This window comes from Pyxicephalus adspersus, chromosome 4 (assembly GCF_032062135.1).
Source record: "Pyxicephalus adspersus chromosome 4, UCB_Pads_2.0, whole genome shotgun sequence".
Lineage (NCBI taxonomy): Eukaryota > Metazoa > Chordata > Amphibia > Anura > Pyxicephalidae > Pyxicephalus > Pyxicephalus adspersus.
Window position 1 is genome coordinate 68443875 of NC_092861.1, and position 19152 is coordinate 68463026.

The window sequence follows — 19152 nt, forward strand, 5'->3', positions numbered from 1 at the left end:
CCAGGGTCCCATTTTGTCCAAGCTAACCCTGAGCAACAATACCTAATAAAGTGGCAGTCAACTGGCCACTATAGTTTTCTCCATTGCATTTTCTTTTCAAGATATATATATGGTATACCCGCTTTACTTATGGTTTATTTTTTGTATTTCTTTTTTTAAATTGTCTATTCAAAGAATTTTGAGGAACATTTACGGTGGACATTTCCTTGTTCTCAGATTACACTGGTTATAATATAATAAAAGATGGCTTTGTGAAATCTACCTTCTCAATTGTCATGCCTTTATGAATACCATTGTAATATTGCAAGCAATGTATTATCTTACTGCTTCATAAAGTTTTTCGCCCCAGGCTCATGCAGTTTAGATCAGTTTTAGCATCCTTTGTATGTATGCATAATACTTTTTTTGTTTAACCTCAAGGTAGGCCTAATGTTTCACATGTATTGCAAGCTTACTTAAAGCCCAGTTCCTGCCAACCTTATTTTTTTATTAGTTTTGTTAAAGAGTAGAGGGGTTAATTTTTTTGGTATTATTTCTTTCTATTTGTCCTATAGCGGAAAGCAGTCAGGTCTTTGTTGAACGAGTAGACAGACGATGCCCCTTTCTGCAATAAAGCATACTTTCTTGACTGTAAACTATCTTCTTTTTTATTATCTTCATCATTTCAAGGAACAAATCATTAGTCAATGGGACTTTATCTGATTTCCAGAACCATGAACACAGTCATTTCATCATCATTGAACAGGTGTTGGAGGATAGAACATTTATATATGTCAAAAGGCATACATGAACAATTTAATAGCATAGACAGCAGATCAAGAAGGATCTCTCAACTGGGCGGCACGATTGCTCAAAGGTTAGCACTCTGGCCTTTGCAGAGCTTGGTCACAGGTTCAAACCTTGGCCAGGTCACTATCTGCATGGAGTTTGCAGATTCTCCCCAAGTTTGTGTTGGTTTCCCAAGGGTTTTCCAAAACTTGCAGTTAGAGTAATTGTCCCCCCCAAATTGACCTAGACTGTGGTAATGACATATGACTATGGTAGGGACATTAGATTGTGGGCCCCTATGAGGGACATATAGTAGTGATATATAGTGACATGACTATGGACTTTGTGAAGAGTTGTGTAATATGTCAATGCTATATAAATACTGTATAATAATACCTGTTTCAGTATTTAAATATATATTATACTTCCAGCCAAATGGGGCATACACTCAGGCACTCTTACAACAGACATTAACACATACCCCAATGTAAACACCCCTTCTACATCCATCATGCCTGGGAATATAGTAGCCAGTCTAGCTGGGACTCATTACCAAGAAGAATAAACATATATCATGCACTAGATTGGTCATTCTGAATGTCTCTCCCATTTTCTAAATTCTCCCCTTTCTTTTTTCACAGACAAAAACTTGGTTCATCCTTTTGCAATGTCTGTAAAGGTAGTTGCAATTAAAGTATGGACAATAGATGGTATCATTCCATAAAATCTGTGCATAAAGTTTCAAACAATCGTCTGTCGATGTGAGTTTAGCTAAAGGCTATGTTCTAAATAATGTACATATATAATGTTCTAAATTCCTTCCTAAACTTCAGCAAGGGGAACATCTTTTCTTGTGACTCCCCAAGGACTAAAAAGGGGGTCTGCTCCCTTCTATCTAACCCAGGTAAACCAGCACAAACAGAGAGATGGTAACAGGTAACAGTAACCAGCATAGTCAAAGTCAGGGAAGTTCCCGTATCCAAAGTGAAACTATTAAACATAAGCCAAGTGTTCAGTTAAATTTAGCTTTTTCTTTGTCCAGACCTGACTTTTGCTTTCTGTTGGTGACTTGGCTCCAAGTACTGCTGCTGACCATTTTCTTGGCCCTGCCTCTGTCTCCTTCCTTTTTACTGTTACTGCCAACTGGTTCACGACATCAGTTTGTTCTTGATTCTGCACCAATCTAGTGTCCAGTACTACTGCTGCCTATCTGTTGACTACTTTGACCTATTTCACATCTACGATTCTAAACCACCCTTTATATCCTAATATTGTGCAAATATATTGGTTATAAATTTCTGCTCATCTCAAATCTGCATGGCAAACTGCACATTAGGATACACAGATGACTACAGTTTAAAACTTGGGTGCAAACTAGCAAATGTATCTACCATCTGCATTTTAATTACCTGTCTTTTATTTAAATTTTTAGGTGTGTAAATAAAGGTATCTGCATATTATTTATTTTCGTGCTTTATAAAATCACTATTTTAAACTAGATTTAATTAGTCATTTTGGTGCCTAAACTGTGTAAAAAGAAATGGAATCACATATTATACACAATCCTGCAATAATATTAGTATACCTTCTTGTACTTTCCACATTATTGATATCTAATAGTTAAGAATAATAATAGTTATTAGAATAATAATCCATCGTCCACATTTAAAAAATTCTAGTTGCTGGATCAAACTCAAAAAATATTCTTTGTTCTGATGCTTTGCTAGTGCAGAAATATTTCCAGAAATTAAGCTTCCTCTTTTTTGCCTCCATGTGTTTTTTTTAATGTGGTAAAGTCAATGATAATTCTTTCTGACCACAATGCAGTCTACAGTACAGGAAGGAAGTAAAATATAATATTGATTATATATAATATTATTATTGAAAGGTTGTAAAGGGGATTTCCCCAGTTTTGTTCTGTAAACATACATGAATATGAATTGTAAAGGTGAGTTTGAAGTGTCGTATTCTCTGGAGCTCAGGTGTTTATTACGTATTCTGTTTCCAGAACAGCAGATCTTATACACACTGTGACCTATAAAACCCCACCTTGTCCCATCTTTGCAATACTTTCTCGGCATCTCAAAGAAGCATGATGTTGTCACCACTTCTCAAACAACTTGTACCAATATCCCTCATCCTGACCATCAGTCATGCCGGGTAAGTTATTTGATACATTTATCTGTTTGTAACCAACAAGAACAAAGCCTGCAGGTTTGAATAGCTAGTATGATTTGATTTCCTGGGTTCTGTTTAAAAAATGTGTGTAAATTTTGTTCAAATTATTAATAATAATAGGCAGTGTTTATATAGCCCCATCATAATACACAGAGCTGTACAATAAATAGGGGTTGCAAATGACAGACAGGAAGAAGAGAGGACCTCGCCCCAAAGAGCTTACAATCTAGGAGGTGGGGAAGCAGAACACAATAGGAGGGGCATATAGAATTGTGGGTACAGAAGAAGATGGGTAGAAAAGTTTGAAATCGTGGGGTTTGAGTGCTCTTGTAAATGAGCAGTAAGTAGGAGCAAGCAGAATAGGACTATTCCATTCCAGAGAGCCGGGTAAGCTGTAGAAAATTCTTGGAGCCATGCGTGTGATGAGGTTATGAGTGAGGAAGTCATTAGTAGGTCATTGGAGGAGCGAAGAGAGCAGCTAGGGGAGTATTTATCTCCCAGGTCAGAAAGGTAAGTGGTGGAAGAAATGTGGAGGGATTTGAAGGCAAAGCAAAGGAGCTTCAATTTGATTCTAAGATGAAATTGAAGCAGCAGAAGAGGAGCGGTGGGAAGGATGGATAAGTCTGGCTGCAGCATTTATAATAGATTGACGAGAGATGATGAGAGCTGTACAAGGTGTTTGGTGGTCTCTGGGGACAGGTAGGGGTGGATTTTGGAGATGGTGTGTAGGTGAAAGTGACAGGACCTGGATATTTTCTGAATATGGGGGGGTAAATGAGAGGGCAGAATCAAAGGTGACACCAAGATGCCTGAGGGGAGGGACAACTACCAGTGTTATTAACAGTTAGAAATATGTCAGGGGGAGGTTTGGAATTTAAGGGGGGGGGGTAAGATGATGAGTTCTGTTTTATCCAGGTTGAGTTTCAGAAACCTGTCAGCCATCCATGATGAGATGGCCGACAGGGGGCCATCTATACAAAATACATTTTCAAAAAATTTGAGTCATATTTTCAAAAAATATTTGGTGCAAAATAATGTGAACAATCTTAATCTTTCAGGCTCCATTTGGTAAATTGTTGGTAAAGTGTATATACTGAGAATTATCCTTTCTTTTCTGCAGACCCTCATTTCACATTATTTCCCCAAACAATATCATTGCTGGTATGGACACAACGCTTGCTGTTCATTGGTTTGGTGAACACTGGGAAATTAATGTAACTGCTTCACTTTCAACACAAAACAACAGAGGAGATGTTTTAATTGAGGAAAGTGGAATATTCTTTAACGGTATGTACATTATTTGTAAAATTGATTCTCAATGGATGTTTAACTGTATTGTGATAAAAGATAATAGGTCAAATTCTGAAAAACATAGACGTGACCCTTAGGCGATCACCCAATCAAATTCTTTGCTGTATTCCCCCGAAACAACCTACAACATAAAAAGGAAATTTATGTTAAGTTTGTCACACGGGGGTCACCGCATACACAGGGGAACACAGAGGACACAGAAAGGGACAGGAGACACAGGTGAAACAAGAGACCTAGGGGTCATCACAGACTCTGAGAAACTCAGGAATAGCACAATGGAACAGGCAGGGAAACAATAGACTGGGCAACAAGGGGTTAACACAGTAGGTTGGACTTGGAAAGCACTGAATTAAAAGACAGGTGAAGAGGAAATGCTCTGCAAAGCTAGGGAGCTCAGCAATAGGGGAGACACGTTGCACAAATGATGCATGCTGTGTTAGAGCTAGCTAAATAGATGTTTTGAGGCTATTTCCAGATTGTCCAGTGGAAGAGGCGATAAATCTGTAAGAGCAGATGTGCCTACATGCGCAGGAGAGAGGTGCCGGCCCTGTAGTGAGCAGGAGGTAAGTGTGATAATATGAAATACCTGCATTGTATACTTTATATAATGTTTATGCTATCTTTTTCTTATAGATTCCATTGGAATGCTGGTGCTTCCTAAGGTAAGTAGACAAGTCAAAAAAGGTAGCTATCACACTTAAATTTAAAAAAGCACTTTTTTATCTAAACTTTACGTTTAAAAAATGAATCCCTCTGCAAAAACCTTTTGTAGAAAAAATGTTTCCAGAATTCATATCATTTCAACATATTGAGAACTCTCAAAACATTGAGAATCAAAAAACAAAAAAAACCCCAGAAGATTCCTGACATTGCTGGCCTTCACATACAGGATATAAGAAACTTGCTACTCCTTCCCCCATTGTAACAGATATTGTCTGACTTTTTATTCCTGTCAATAAATGGTCTTTGCATGTAACAAATAGAGTGATTTATTCTGTAGGAAAGATCTGTAACACGGATGTTGGGGGATGCTAAAATGGACATAATTATAACTAGGAATAATTACTGTCCTATAAAGTTTTAACTAATTATATACATTTTTTTTATATATTAAAATTATAAAATTATATATATTTTTTTTCTCTATTAGTACTATTTGTACTTTATACAACATTGGGATTTCGTCAATGATATTTGTATCCTTTAAAATGGAAATCATATTCTGTTTCTGCAGCTACCAGACAACTCAACATCGCAATATTACTATTTGACTGTACAGGGATCAAAGGAAGATCAGTTGCTTTTTCGCTATGCATATATGTTGGAGTTAACAAAAAGAAGCATTTCTGTCTTCATACAGACAGATAAAATGACCTACAGACCTGGAGAGACAGTCAAACTTCGTGTTGTAGCAGTAGACTATGACCTACGGCCATATAATGGGCATGTTGATATCATTATGATGGTAAGTGTTCTGTTTTCAGGTGGCCCTCCTTTGTGTCTGAATATGTAGGTATGTAAAAATAGCTATAGCTTTAGGAACAGAGACAAAATTGACAGAAAAAATAACTTGGACACCTGACTGCCATGACATCCCTTTCATGTTTATGTTAATGCTGCACTCACTAACTATTTCTTTCTTTTACTACCCATTATTTCCATCCCAATCCCATGTTCTCCATTCCTAAAAAAAACTAGCAACACAATCTGTTAGAAAAGTTTTGTCAAATGTTAATGGATACACTTTTTTAGATTTACATGGTAGAGAGCCAGCTACATTATACATTATAAAGAGCTCTCCTAGCACCAATAGTAGTAAAGGTTGACATTAAAAAATCTTGACCCGAGGAGTGACAGATTTTCAAAAATTCCGTATTTTTGAAGGTTATACTCCTACAATCAGGCCAGCCTTTCTCTTGCAGCACCTGCGGACATCTGGCACAATTCCAGGGAGCAGGCAGCAGGGACGTCTCAGCGTGTATTTAGTGTAGCAAGAAAAACCTAACAGCTGTTTCTGCAGAATAGCGCCATCAAAACATAAGTGGCCAAACAGTGTACTACACAGTCCCTGTATTGAAAATGCGATCCTAAATTCATGCTGGAAAACTGAAGGAACCAGATTATCGATGGCCAGATTTTCAATTGCCATCTTGTATATAATTACAAATACCCCATGATTATGCCAAAGTACTACCAGTACAATATACTGTATATTACTGATACCAGGGACTAAAACCATTCTGCCGATACGGAGGAGTGACAATTCACACCACACCAATAGTAAGGCCTGACTGTACACACCTCGCCAGTACCTGGGACTATTAATACAAATGTTTTAATACCAGGAGCTGACAATACATACCCTGCTGATACAACTGTGCAAGCAAAAAACTTATTATTATTAATATTATTAATAAACAGGATTTATATAGTGCCAACATATTACGCAGCACTATACATTAAATAGGGGTTGGAAATGACAGATAGATACAGACAGTGACACAAGAGGAGAGGCTTACAATCTAGGAGACTTCAAAGTTTATGTGTATGTTAGGATGCTTTTCCAGTGGAAGAGCAGCACACTGTAATGTACATATAAGTGTATTACAGCATGCTATGGTAATGCATATTAGCATATGTGCAACCTTTTGCAGTAAAAATTTGGATCCATCTAAAGCAGACTTGGCAAAAAGCAAATTTTACTACACTATCAAGAATTCCTCTGCTGCAGTTACTAATGTATATACACTCACCGTACCAGGGACTGTAGGGCAAATGCTGCATAGTGTGACTTCTTTCCATCACATCGATAGCTGGAGTGGAATTGGCTTTTGGGGGAAGACACACAGCTATGTTCTACAGACGTGTGAGACCTAGATAGAGACCAAAATAGAGGGGTCAACTATAAAGAATTGATAGCTCATAGAAATGTTGCTTCTAATAAAGGGGAGGTAACACACCTTCCCGTGCTGCAGTGAAACCTTCCTATCCATCAAATTTTATAATTTCCCATACTGAGTTTGCAATAAGGCTCCAGATGGCAGGCTGCAACAGGTGGTCTACTGGGATAGATGTCCCACAAGTTAAAAAGCATATAGCAACCATGCTTTGCCAATCTAATTTCATGAAAAACAGTGTACCGCTTTTGGAACAGAAATCTAGACATCAGTGTAACGCCCAGGTGGTTAAACTGAATCTATTGATTAATTGTGCATCAATAACATTTGCGCATTATCAATTAGTCAAACAAAAATTATAATAACATTGAGTAAATGTGCCAAGCATGTGGTAGGTAAAACAGAAACATAATCTTAAATACGTATTAGATATTCCTGGATATTCAATTTAAAGTTTAATCCACTGTAAGCATGGATTTGTAGTTTGAAATTCCAAACAGCTTCGTTAGTATATAACAAGTTATGAATGTTGCCATCTTGTGGATACATAGCAGAATTACATGTTCTATACTTTGAAATGTGAGTAAAAGTTACTAAAATACGTTCACTGCAACAGAATTATGTGTGCAGGTATTAAAAATGTTTTACAGTTAATAATATGTTGCCTTAAAACTTGTTTCTGAAAAACAGAAGAGGTTAAAGTTTTGGAAATGAAGGTAAGTATTTGTATGACTTTTTCCAAGTATTCACAGGTGGGGAATCAATACCTGCCATTAAAAACATACACAAAGAGCATTTGCCTACAGTGAATGTTTGGTGCCAAATAAATGTACTGCTTTTTTTTAATATACACCTAAATGTAATGTAAAACATGTAAAATTATGTCATTGTACTCTGTCTCAGCAAACAAGCATAGTGGGTTATACATAGCCAGATGAGTTTTTTTGACCCTGTTGGATTTAAAATAAAAAGATTTTTTTAATAAACCACAGTTTTAGTTAGAATGTAGAAGGAGTAGATGTCTGGGCACCTGGATACAGAGTGGTTTTATAGGTCAAAGAGTAAGGAAAAAATCTGGGATATATTTTTGGCAAGGGTTCCAATCCTTCCACACTGTCAGCAGGACAGAAAGTCAGGAGAATGCAGTGACAACTTGATGGGGTTTTAACTCCTACCAAAACTAAGAAGACATGTTTGCAAATCTCAGGGAAGATCCATCCCACTGAGTTTGTGAATTAAGTATTGATCAACTCTTTTTATTTAAAAAAAAAAAGTATTACTGAGGACATTTTTAAGGATGTTTTCATTTATTTTTCCTATTTTTTATCTATTGAAGTATACTATAGCATTTCATATTCTTGCTGGTACATTTTATAAATTCCATTATCATCGAGTATCATCATCACTGGCATCATTTATTACTGATATAATGGCAACATCTTGAACACTGTTTATTGGGCTGCTGCTAAAGGTTATTGCTTCCTGCATTATATTCACAGATAATTGTTATAGGTTCAACCTCTAATGATGCAGGCCATTTTATGTTTCATAATGCTTTTCATATGTTTAATTACATTCATTTGTATTTATATTCTTTTGCAGGATTCACAAGAAAATATTATTCATCAGTGGATGAAACACCAACTTCACTTGGGGGTAGTCTCTCTGGAGATGCCGCTTGGTAAAAATCCTACACTTGGCTCCTGGAAAATAAAGGTTGAAACAATGGTATGAAAAGTGTTCATGAAAAAATACTTTAAAATTAAATTGTTTTTTTAAAAATGGCATAAGGTCTGAATGCATGAAATACATGGCAAAGCCAAAATGTTTGGTGATGTGAATGTTTCTATATGTAAATTATAGCTTAAAACTGTTGTATGTTCAGGAAACATTGCAGTCCTTCTCTCTGGAGATGATAACTCCTGCAAACTTTGCTCAGTACTAAACAAATTCAGATTGAAATATTTCTTTCACATGTTCATTGTAAATAGTAGAAAAATGATAGGGTTGATATATGAATGATATAGGTAGTCAGATTGAATGGTATTTGTACAAATATATCAGTTATTGTAAATTGTCTAAAGTTACATTTCATTTTCCTTCTTTTTTTTAGGGCTCTTCAGATATTGAGTACTTTGTGGTTGATGAAGGAGGTGGGTTAAATATATTGGTATTTACTTGGTGGGTGCACAGTACTCTAGAACCATGCTCTTTATTTGCTGTGTGTTTGCTTTTATGTTTACATTTACTTTCCATTTTTCAGTTTTACCAAAATTTGAAGTCACAATGAAGGTTCCTACAATTTATATTGACCCAAAACAACCAGGTATTTCTGGAACAGTCACAGCAAAGTAAGTAATTACAGTTACGCATATACATTAAAGCAGAGTTTGCTATAACACAAGCTGATACGTTGGTCTTTCTTATGCCATGGTCTTGTCACATATGGACCTAAAAGACCAATGAAATAAAGGGGAACTCTATTAGACAAAATACATAAATAATAAAGGTCCAGAAACTTGTATATTCTAAAGACCCAACACCCAAACTCTTGTGTATTCGTGTTACAGTCTTTTGTAATGAGGAATTTGTCCACTCACGACTGAATATTTAACAAAAATCTTGGATTCAAAGTGTTGCAAATGTTCTCTCTAGCCCTTTACAACATGTAAAAAATGATGGGACAGTGTCTGAGAACACAGCAGCACAGCAGCCAGAGTAACCCCCCTCAGTTGATACTGAGTGCTAATCTGCCTAATCGTGCATGAAGTCATTATTAGCAACAGCCAAATTTTTCTTCCTCTCCTCAACATAATTATCTGCACTCTGAGGCTGTAATTTGTGGATATTCACTCCTCCTGATTGGAAGAGGCATGAGGTCCTGAAACGTCTTCCGGATCAGAGTAGATTGTGGCCTTTCATAGACTTAACATACACACATATGGCAATAGTTACACCTTGTAGTGTAGCAGATCACAAAAACACATCATCTGCTTTACACAGACTGGTGTAAACCTTGGATCAAACACAACTATTTGTTCAGTTTTACACTGCTAGGCATTGGGTAGTGCACTGTCTTATATAGACATCATTAGAGGTTAACAAAATGGAAAAAAAAAAAAAATTTACATCGAATTGATAGGTAAAGTATGGCTATGATCCTACCTAATGAAAAAATTGGCATGGAAATATCTAACATTCTGAGTCGAGTTCAGAGCAATTTGCAACTGAAAATTTGCAAATGTTCTGGGATAAATATTTTGTTCACTATCCTCTCCTTTTCTGTTGTGTCTTCAGGGGTTTTGACAAAAAATGACTAGATACGTTTTAGGTAAACTGAAATGTATCTGGTTACTGTGTTTTACCAAATCTATCTTTGCACCAGGCCTACTGAAATATTTGTTTGTTTTTATTTTAGATATGCATATGGTAAACCAGTGAAAGGCAATTTAACAGTATCCATAGTACCATGGCATTCTTTTGGGTTTTCATATGAGGTTAAAACAACTTTTGAGGTAATTGTCATTTAGTAAAGTATTTTGTGTGCAATAGATTTAAACCAAATATTCTGTATTCATATTACCCTATGTAGGTAACTGTCTAACCAATAACTAAATACCTAGTCTCTGTCACACTTTTCTCTTCCTCTCTCCTGCGCATGTGTGCAGTTCTGACCCTGGGTGCGCCTGCTCTACTAAGTTTTATCAGTGTTGCCCATCCTGCTGGCCAATCAGGAAATAGCCGGTTAACCATTCCTGGCTATTTAGCTAGCTCAGACACAGCACTCAGCTTTGTGCAAGGTGTCTCCACTAGTGCCGAGCTCTGCTGAGCATTTCCTTATCACCTGTCTGATGATTTAGTGCTTTTTCTGTCCAGCTCCCATGTTAACCTCTTATTTTCCAGTCTGTTGTTTCCTGCCTGTTCCCTTGTACTGTTCCAGTGTTCCTCTGTGTCTGTGGTGATCATTGTGTTACCTGTGCCTCCTGTGTTCCCCTGTGCCTGCTGTGGCCCCTGTGTCACTGGCGTCAATTTGCTAAATTTCTGGACCCCTGGCTTTGTTCCTGTACTTTCTTGCTTGCTGCCAGCCCCAACCCTGGCCTTCCTTGAACATTCTCTAGCCTTGTGTTTGGTACTGTGAATTATCTTGCCCATCATTTGTGCAAGCCATAGCACCCCCCTAGAGGTCCAGTCTCTCCTAGCCTGAAAGTTTCATTTTATTTCTTATTCTTTATTTCTCTACATAAATATGCAGTAGACATGAGACACTGCAATGTGCTATGACCATATGCAGTAAACAACAGTGGTCAATCAAAGTGATTCATTTTTCATTGATTTAAAATAATAATGGTTAACGCACCTTGCAAACCCTCATTAGATAGTAATAAGTATTAAACAGCCAAACAGATACCCACATGTTAGAAATGTAAATATATAATAATAACTTATTTTTTTTACCAGTAATCAGAGAATGCTAAAAATTAAACATTCAAAAGAAGCAGATTTTATTGCAAAGTACCTAAATTTTACATATTAAATGCACAATTTCAGGTATTGCTAGTATACAAGTAGATGGAAATTGAATATATTGCTCTAATCTGAATTTTCAAAGACAGGCACACATGTGTTACCTAAATGGGTCTATTTATTAAGCAGTGAATCTGACATTCACTTAAGCATTCCCAGGTGGAGACTTTTCCAAGTCAATGCGTTGAAATTGCAGTAATTTTGCCCACAGTGCCAGGGGTATAACTTTTTTGTTTCAATTTTGTGATTTGGGTAGCAGGAAAGGGTTTAGGGAGTGTTAACAGACCTTTCATTTTAACTTCCTTTGTGGCTAATAGAAAAAGGAATTTAAATGTTTTAGTCATAGCAAAACTTTATGTATGTTGTTGTAGTGTGTTTGTGGTACTTATAGAATTATTTCCAGTGCAAGATATTCTTTTACAGTGAGAACTGAGAATAGGTTGCTATATCAGGAACAATAATGTGACTAATCATAAAATAATTCTTAAAATGACCTTTTTTTTGCTTGGTGCACTTAGCAATACACAGTTTACAGGCAATGAGGGGAGCTAAACTTTTCCAAATGATAGGGCAGGGTCTGTGTTAGTGAGTCACAGATGATGACTAGTGCATGGAAAACTGTACACTGTTAGGTAATTCAAGAAATACGGTATATTGGCAAACTGTAAATAAAACACTTAAATAAAAAAAATAGGTTATAGAACATAGAGAAAGCACCAACTTGTTTATCCAATATAATGTAAAAAGTGTGAAATTACATTGAATTGTTTTTAGAGAAAAAAAAAAAACACAAATTTTTGAGTGTGTGTATATATGTTTGTGTGTACAGAATTAACAGTTTTATTGAAATTTAATCATTTGTGTTCATGTTTTGATAACAGATTTCTGGATCTGTAGATTTCAGCATACCACACATGGAATTGTTGAATGTACTGATGTGGGGCTTAGCAAATATAACAGCCTCAGTTACAGAGGAGTCAACAGGTATGCAAAAAAAAATCCAAATATTGGTACTATGTATATGCGTAACGCATTGGAGGGAAGAACATGTTTACATGATAATGCCAGAACAGAGGATTGGGCGGGGGGCTTGTTGTTTAGTAGTATCTGAATATTGTAGTTTTCCAGAATAAAACTACAGACTGGCAGGTTGTTTTGATTGCAGGCAATTTCTGGGACAGGGTTCTTTTGCCAAACTATCCAGAGGGTCCAGAGGAAAGGCTGATACATGGGATCATTTACTAACATAATTAAATGATTTGGCTATGAGTATTTCTGGCATTTTAAAACTGCTCACTATTAGGACTGAAGTAAATACCCACAGAGCTTAGTACCTTCCTTAAAACTGGTGCCCAAAACTGGACAGCATATTCCAGATGTGGTCTGACCAAAGCTTTGTACAGGGGCAGGATTATGTCTCCATCTCTGCAGTCTATTCCTCTTTTAATACAAGAAAGTACTAGCTAGCTAAGTGCTAGCTTTTAATATTGCTGCTTGGCATTGTATGGTGTTATTAAGTCTATGATCTACCAGAACCCCCAGATCCTTTTCCATTTATGACTCCCCCAAATGTATTCCCCCTAGACAGTATGAAGCATGCATGTTGTTAGCCCCCCAGTGCATAACTTTACTTTTATCCATACTAAATGTCGTTTGCCACTTGGATGCCCAATTAAACAGTACATCCAGGTCTGCTTGTAGATTATAGACATCCTGTATGGACTTAATTCCATTACATAGTTTGGTGTCATCTGCAAACACAGAAATGGTACTTTTAATCCCAAACTCTATATTATTTATGAAGATGTTAAACAGTAAAGGTAACTTTAGACCATTCAGAGTATGAATCAATAATTACAACTCTCTGGATGGATCTTTAAGCCAGGTCTCTATCCATTCACAGATTGACTTTTCTAAACCTATTGACCCTAACTTGCATATTACCGTCTGAGGGGTACTGTGTCAAATGCTTTAGCAAAGTTCAAGTACACTATATCAACTGTTATTCCACTGTCTACCTGTTTACTTACTTCCTCAAAAAAAGAGAGTAAATTTGTTTGACAACTTCTGTCTTTCTTGAAGCCATGCTGACTATCACTTATAATATATTATTTGCTAGCAGAAACTCCTCTATATGGTTCTTTGACGTTATGGACGTTAAACTAACGGGTCTTTAGTTACCTGGTAATGACTTTGCTCTCTTTTTGAAGATAGGAACCACATTGGCCTTACGCCAATCCATCAGTACCATGCCAGTGACTAAAGAGTCTCTAAAAAAATGGCTTTGAAATATTTTTGGCCCAGCTCTTTGAGGACACGTGGATGTATTCAAATAGAGCAATCAACTTATTTACTAAACCTATATACTTTGCCAACGTACCAGTCTCTAAATTGTTTTTGTATATTTACCTGAGGCTCTAGTTGGACATCTAATGTGTAATTGTAATGTTTCATTATTTTATTTTGAAAAATGTAAGTATTAAATATTCACAGGTATCACAATCAATACAACCTCAAATATCCAAAGAGTGTACTCTGAGTACATGTTTATACTACGTGACAATAATGGATTTTTTATTCCTGGCACAAATTATACCTCAAAGGTCAGTACATAGTAATATATAGCATATCAATGCAATAATTTTACAGGCCTAATTTACATATGTTCAATAATATATGACCAAAGTGCTTCTGTTTCCCTCAAGCTGTGTTATTTTCCAACCTATTCAGTCAGAATGTATAGCATTTAGTACTGCCAGGGTGAAAATGGTGCACTTATCTTATTACCTAGCTCAAGCCTTCCAGATGACCTTATCAAAGTTACAAAAAGCACAAGCTAATATAACTTAAAATGCTCCCTTGATAATTAATCCCAGCATTAATATTACATAATAATTACACGAAATTAAAAAGAATCCCTTGACCCAAGGCCTGAATGAATTATTATATACAGTTTTTGAGCAATAATCCCACATAGATTAGCACCAGTTTTTGCCAATTTTGTTTTGGGTGCTGAGAAAATGATTGAAAACTTAAGTTTGTCTAATGTCATCAGTTAACAAACTCAATCACATACCTGCAAGTATGACTAAATGCTTAGAAAAAACTGTTGGGTTCTCTCAAGGGCCCTTTAAAGCATACCTAAACTGAAAAAACACTATCTCCACCAAAAGATAGTACTTGCTTTTTGTTTCACCTCTAAACTACATGGTACATGTCTACACAGAGCCAGCCGCCAGGTATATTGTGGGTTCACCACCCACCAACAAGTTTAGTTTCAAGTTAGGGAATTGGACAGTTGGAAAAAAAAATAACTTTTTAGGTGGGGATGAAAAGATGAGATTCATGAGAAAGAAAAACATTTTAGTAGCTTAAAGTGAAATGTACATAAAAAAACACTTATCTTTACTGATGGGTCCACCCTAACATCCTCCTCGGTAAAGGAAAATCTATGAATTATAAATGTTATGATAACATTACAAAGAGTTATTAAGGGAATGTGGTTAAAGCTATTCTCTATCTACAATATGTTTACTAAAAAAGAAGTGTTTTAATACATTCCCATCCCACCACTCATTTTCCTGATCTTCAATCTCTTGAGCAGCCCCAGACACACTTTCAGGTAGGAGAGATGCCCAGTCATCAGCTCCATGCTATCGGTAAACCCTCTGGTTGCCACATCATTATAGAATTTATTACTAACATAGAGATTGGAGTGTGGCTACTATATATTTACTGGATGTGCAGCAGTTTTGTAGTTATTTCTTTTTATTGCACAACGTACCTACGGACGAGTAGTGTTGATCGAATATCTCAGTGTTCGATTCGATGACTATTCGATCGAACGTCGAATTCAATCACCATTACAGTCAATGGGGGAAAATTTGAGATATTTTTCGGGACTGTGTAAAATTGCAAAGCAATCAGGGCCGCGGAGCTGACAGCTCCGCTCCTCTGATTGCTCTTGCAGCCCTAGCGGAACTGTAGTATGTGTTCTTGGATAGAGATTCTCTATCCAAGAACAATGAGTCCCATGGCTGTGCTTATGAATTAATGCAGCCGTTGGAATCATCCTGTGACAGGATGATTCCCACGAATGCATTCATTTATGAGCACAGCTGTGGGACTCCTCCTGTCAGTGTGGGATCCCCGGGCACTAGAGGTTAAATGAGGACAAGTCTCCCCATTTATTCACCTCTAGTGCTCTGTGATTGGCTGAGGAAAGGAAAATCCTGATGACGCTTGAGCTGTCATCAGGGTTTAACTTTCCTCAGCCAATCAAAGAGTACTAGAGGTGATGAATGGGGGGACTTGTCCTCATCTAGTGCTTGGGGATCTCACACTCTGTGATTGGCTGAGGAAAGAAAAATCCTTATAAAAGTTAGTTACACAAATCACACACATTCAATAAATTACTTTAACATTAAAGCCTTGTCTTATTTTTTTCACATATTTTACACGAATCCTGTCTTTTTTGGGTCCGGTCTATCTGAATTTGAACACTATAACTAACCTAAATGAAAATTAATAGACCACCATAAATGTAGACAATTTCAGAAGGTTTTTCTTTGTACACTAATTTTATAAAGATTTATCAGTCAAATGCAAGGCTTGTTAAGGTTAACTGTAATTTAAGGAACATTATATGATATTATATGCTGGACTATATATGCTATTATCATCATCATCATTAAATTTGGCATCACAATATCACTAACTGAATCTCAACTGTTTCATAACTCTCACAGATGAAACTCATGCGAGCAGATCAGGAACCACTGTCTGCTGAAGAAAAAGAGAGCAACATTTCTCTCAAAATAACTCAATCCCCCAGCTACTGGTGGTATGGTTTCAACATTTTTAATACCGTTGTTCTTGAGCAATATATCGAGCCAAAGGATGGTGTTTTCAGAATAGAGTTTGAAACTTTTCCAAATGTTGTACTAATTATACTTGAGGTATGGAAAGTTTTTATTCACTTCATGCTATATTATAAACTTACTGATGTAGGAAGAAATAAAAGCTTCTGTAAAACATTTATTTTTTAAGTCAGCTAAATATGAAATATTGCATATGAATAACACTCAATATTATTGTTAAAATAGGACAATTAGGTATTTTTTATGGTTTTCAGTAGAAAACCTGTAGAAAGCCTTCTGTTTTGGGAGTTCAAAAACTCAAGGTATCATTTTTACATATGTGAATAGGTCAGAACAATGACTTCCCTCACCCTCAATTTAAATTTAGGCAGTGACATCATATATCTACTGCTGTGTCAGGAGGAGTGGGCTTTCCTATATTTTATTGCCTATGCAGACTACATTTATTGCCTTGTGCAGTAAAGTACCAGTAAGAAAATATATTAAGACAGGTTAAGGAAGGGCATTGTTGAAGTCATGAAGTACATTAAGAATATGAATAGGTTTTATTAGGGCAAATTTTTTCATTATAAAGCTGAGATTAAAAACAGGGTTATGGCTGCACACTAGCAGGAGTAGAGAAAAAGACAAACCTTCAGAAGTATTGTTGTACCAAAAGAGTAGTGGATGTGTGGGACTTGCTTCCAGCAAAAACAGCCAATCAATAGTAAGTAAATTTAACTATGCTTAAAACAAAATTAGTTAGAAAAGAAATCTCCAAATGGTAAAAAGGAGGATTCTTAATAGTCAAGTTTGCCATCCCTCTTTTTTAATTCTAAATTTTACCTAACAACACAAAGATATAATAGGATAATGGTGATTGACAACATATACAATACAAGACTGTAAAGGAACCTATATCTACTATTAAGTCTTAGTATTTACAAACCTGTTATATGTATAGACAATTGATTTTTAATTAATTATGTTATTACAATCATTCCACCGTCTCCATTGAAGCTTCTTACAATATCATGCTAAGAGGAAACATCTCCCTTTTCTCATCTCCATAACAGGAGTGCTCAGTAGTTCAACAAAGTTAAGCTGTACAGAACTCATAATGTTGCTTAAAATGTGAAATAGTTCACTACAGGGCACTTGGTATTTGGCGCTTACTTGATTTTTGGCAGAAAAAATTGTTTTTTGTAATTGCAGCATTTTAAAAAAGACTAAACATGAGTAAATGCATATGCATATTTAATGAATGTTTTCTTTATTTTTGTTATTGTTTATTTTGGCCATATATACATTTTTAGGTATTTTATTCAACCTGTAGAGTTTTAGATGTGACATGTTTAACATGTATTCAGAGGAAAGAATGACTGGGTCACAATAAAATGTGCTGATATATCACTTAGGATATAACGTGGGGCCCTCTGTTTTGTATGTGAGGCTGCCAATTCTTAGCTAGACTTTAAAATATCTTTACTTGATTTGACATGTCTTGTGTGTGGTTTTAGAGCCCCTCTCAACTTAGTTCTGTATTTATTTTAAGTACAATTATTTCAAGCCACAATTTCCATCAAGACTTTTCCAACTTGTTTTAACCACCTTACATTATTATCCTAAAGGCTATCTTACATTTAAAATTACTATTAGTTTAGTAATAGTTTTATTTAGGTCAACTAAAACCTCTGCATTTCCCTATCAGAGTTGATTATGAAAAATTTTCATTTACAGGTAAAGTATCGAAATAACACTCAGACCTGGTACTTGTATAAGTCATATGGAATGAACTCTTACATCCAAATTGAAGAACCAGAATCACCCATAATGGTAATTTAGATTCTTTAAAACATTTTTACATGTATTGTCTAGATGTTCATTTAAAAATGATGATGCTTACTTTTATTGTTTTAATATCAGGTTGGAACCCCCTTTCAATTGGGGATTAATATGTACCCAGTGGAAGTAGATGAGCTCTTTTATGTGGTATGTGAAATACGTTTTACATATTTAAATTTTATCATGCAAGTTGTTTACATTTGTACTAAACCAATGATACTATTAATGTAAAAACAAACTTGAGGGTGAGCTCATGAAATATTACTGTACATGTTTGTGTAAACAGTTGATATATAATAGGGCCATGCTGCCTTTGGACATCAGTTGAGACACTATATTATATAATGATATATATCTGTAGTTTGAGATACAGAATGGTTTTTGCATTACAGGTTATGGCTAAAGGTAGGATTGTGTCTGCTGGAAAGGGAAACAGGACCTCATTCATCCTCACACCGGAGCACACCTGGGCTCCATATGCAAATCTCATCCTTTACTTTGACAATTTTAATAGTTATGGTGAAATTGCACAAACATCTTACAGGTTTCCTGTAAAAGGTCTACTTCAAAATAAGGTAAGTGCATACATTTTATTCAACTCTTAGTAATTGCACAAACTAAGATACATTATACATTTAATGCTTTAGGTGTCAATGTTTTAATTTTACATAAAAGTTTACATATACACACAAAAAAAAAACAACATTTTTTCTCACTTGATCTCTTGATCCCTTTATTATTACATATATTTACCACATATGCATTATAAA

At 35.8% G+C, this 19152-nt stretch overlaps 1 protein-coding gene across 1 annotated transcript in view; it reads left to right on the forward strand.

Moving 5' to 3' along the window:
- Positions 1 to 2801: 2801 nt before the first annotated feature.
- Positions 2802 to 19152, forward strand: part of LOC140328727 (CD109 antigen-like) — a 41722-nt gene continuing 25371 nt past the window's right edge. Inside the window, exons 1-14 of the mRNA XM_072408524.1 lie at positions 2802 to 2928; positions 4067 to 4233; positions 4891 to 4919; positions 5492 to 5722; positions 8757 to 8882; positions 9268 to 9307; positions 9418 to 9505; positions 10573 to 10669; positions 12560 to 12662; positions 14172 to 14281; positions 16427 to 16636; positions 18278 to 18373; positions 18464 to 18529; positions 18775 to 18957. Coding sequence (XP_072264625.1) covers positions 2861 to 2928; positions 4067 to 4233; positions 4891 to 4919; positions 5492 to 5722; positions 8757 to 8882; positions 9268 to 9307; positions 9418 to 9505; positions 10573 to 10669; positions 12560 to 12662; positions 14172 to 14281; positions 16427 to 16636; positions 18278 to 18373; positions 18464 to 18529; positions 18775 to 18957 — 1614 coding nt within the window. The 5' untranslated portion in view covers positions 2802 to 2860. The remainder of the gene's footprint in view (positions 2929 to 4066; positions 4234 to 4890; positions 4920 to 5491; positions 5723 to 8756; positions 8883 to 9267; positions 9308 to 9417; positions 9506 to 10572; positions 10670 to 12559; positions 12663 to 14171; positions 14282 to 16426; positions 16637 to 18277; positions 18374 to 18463; positions 18530 to 18774; positions 18958 to 19152) is intronic.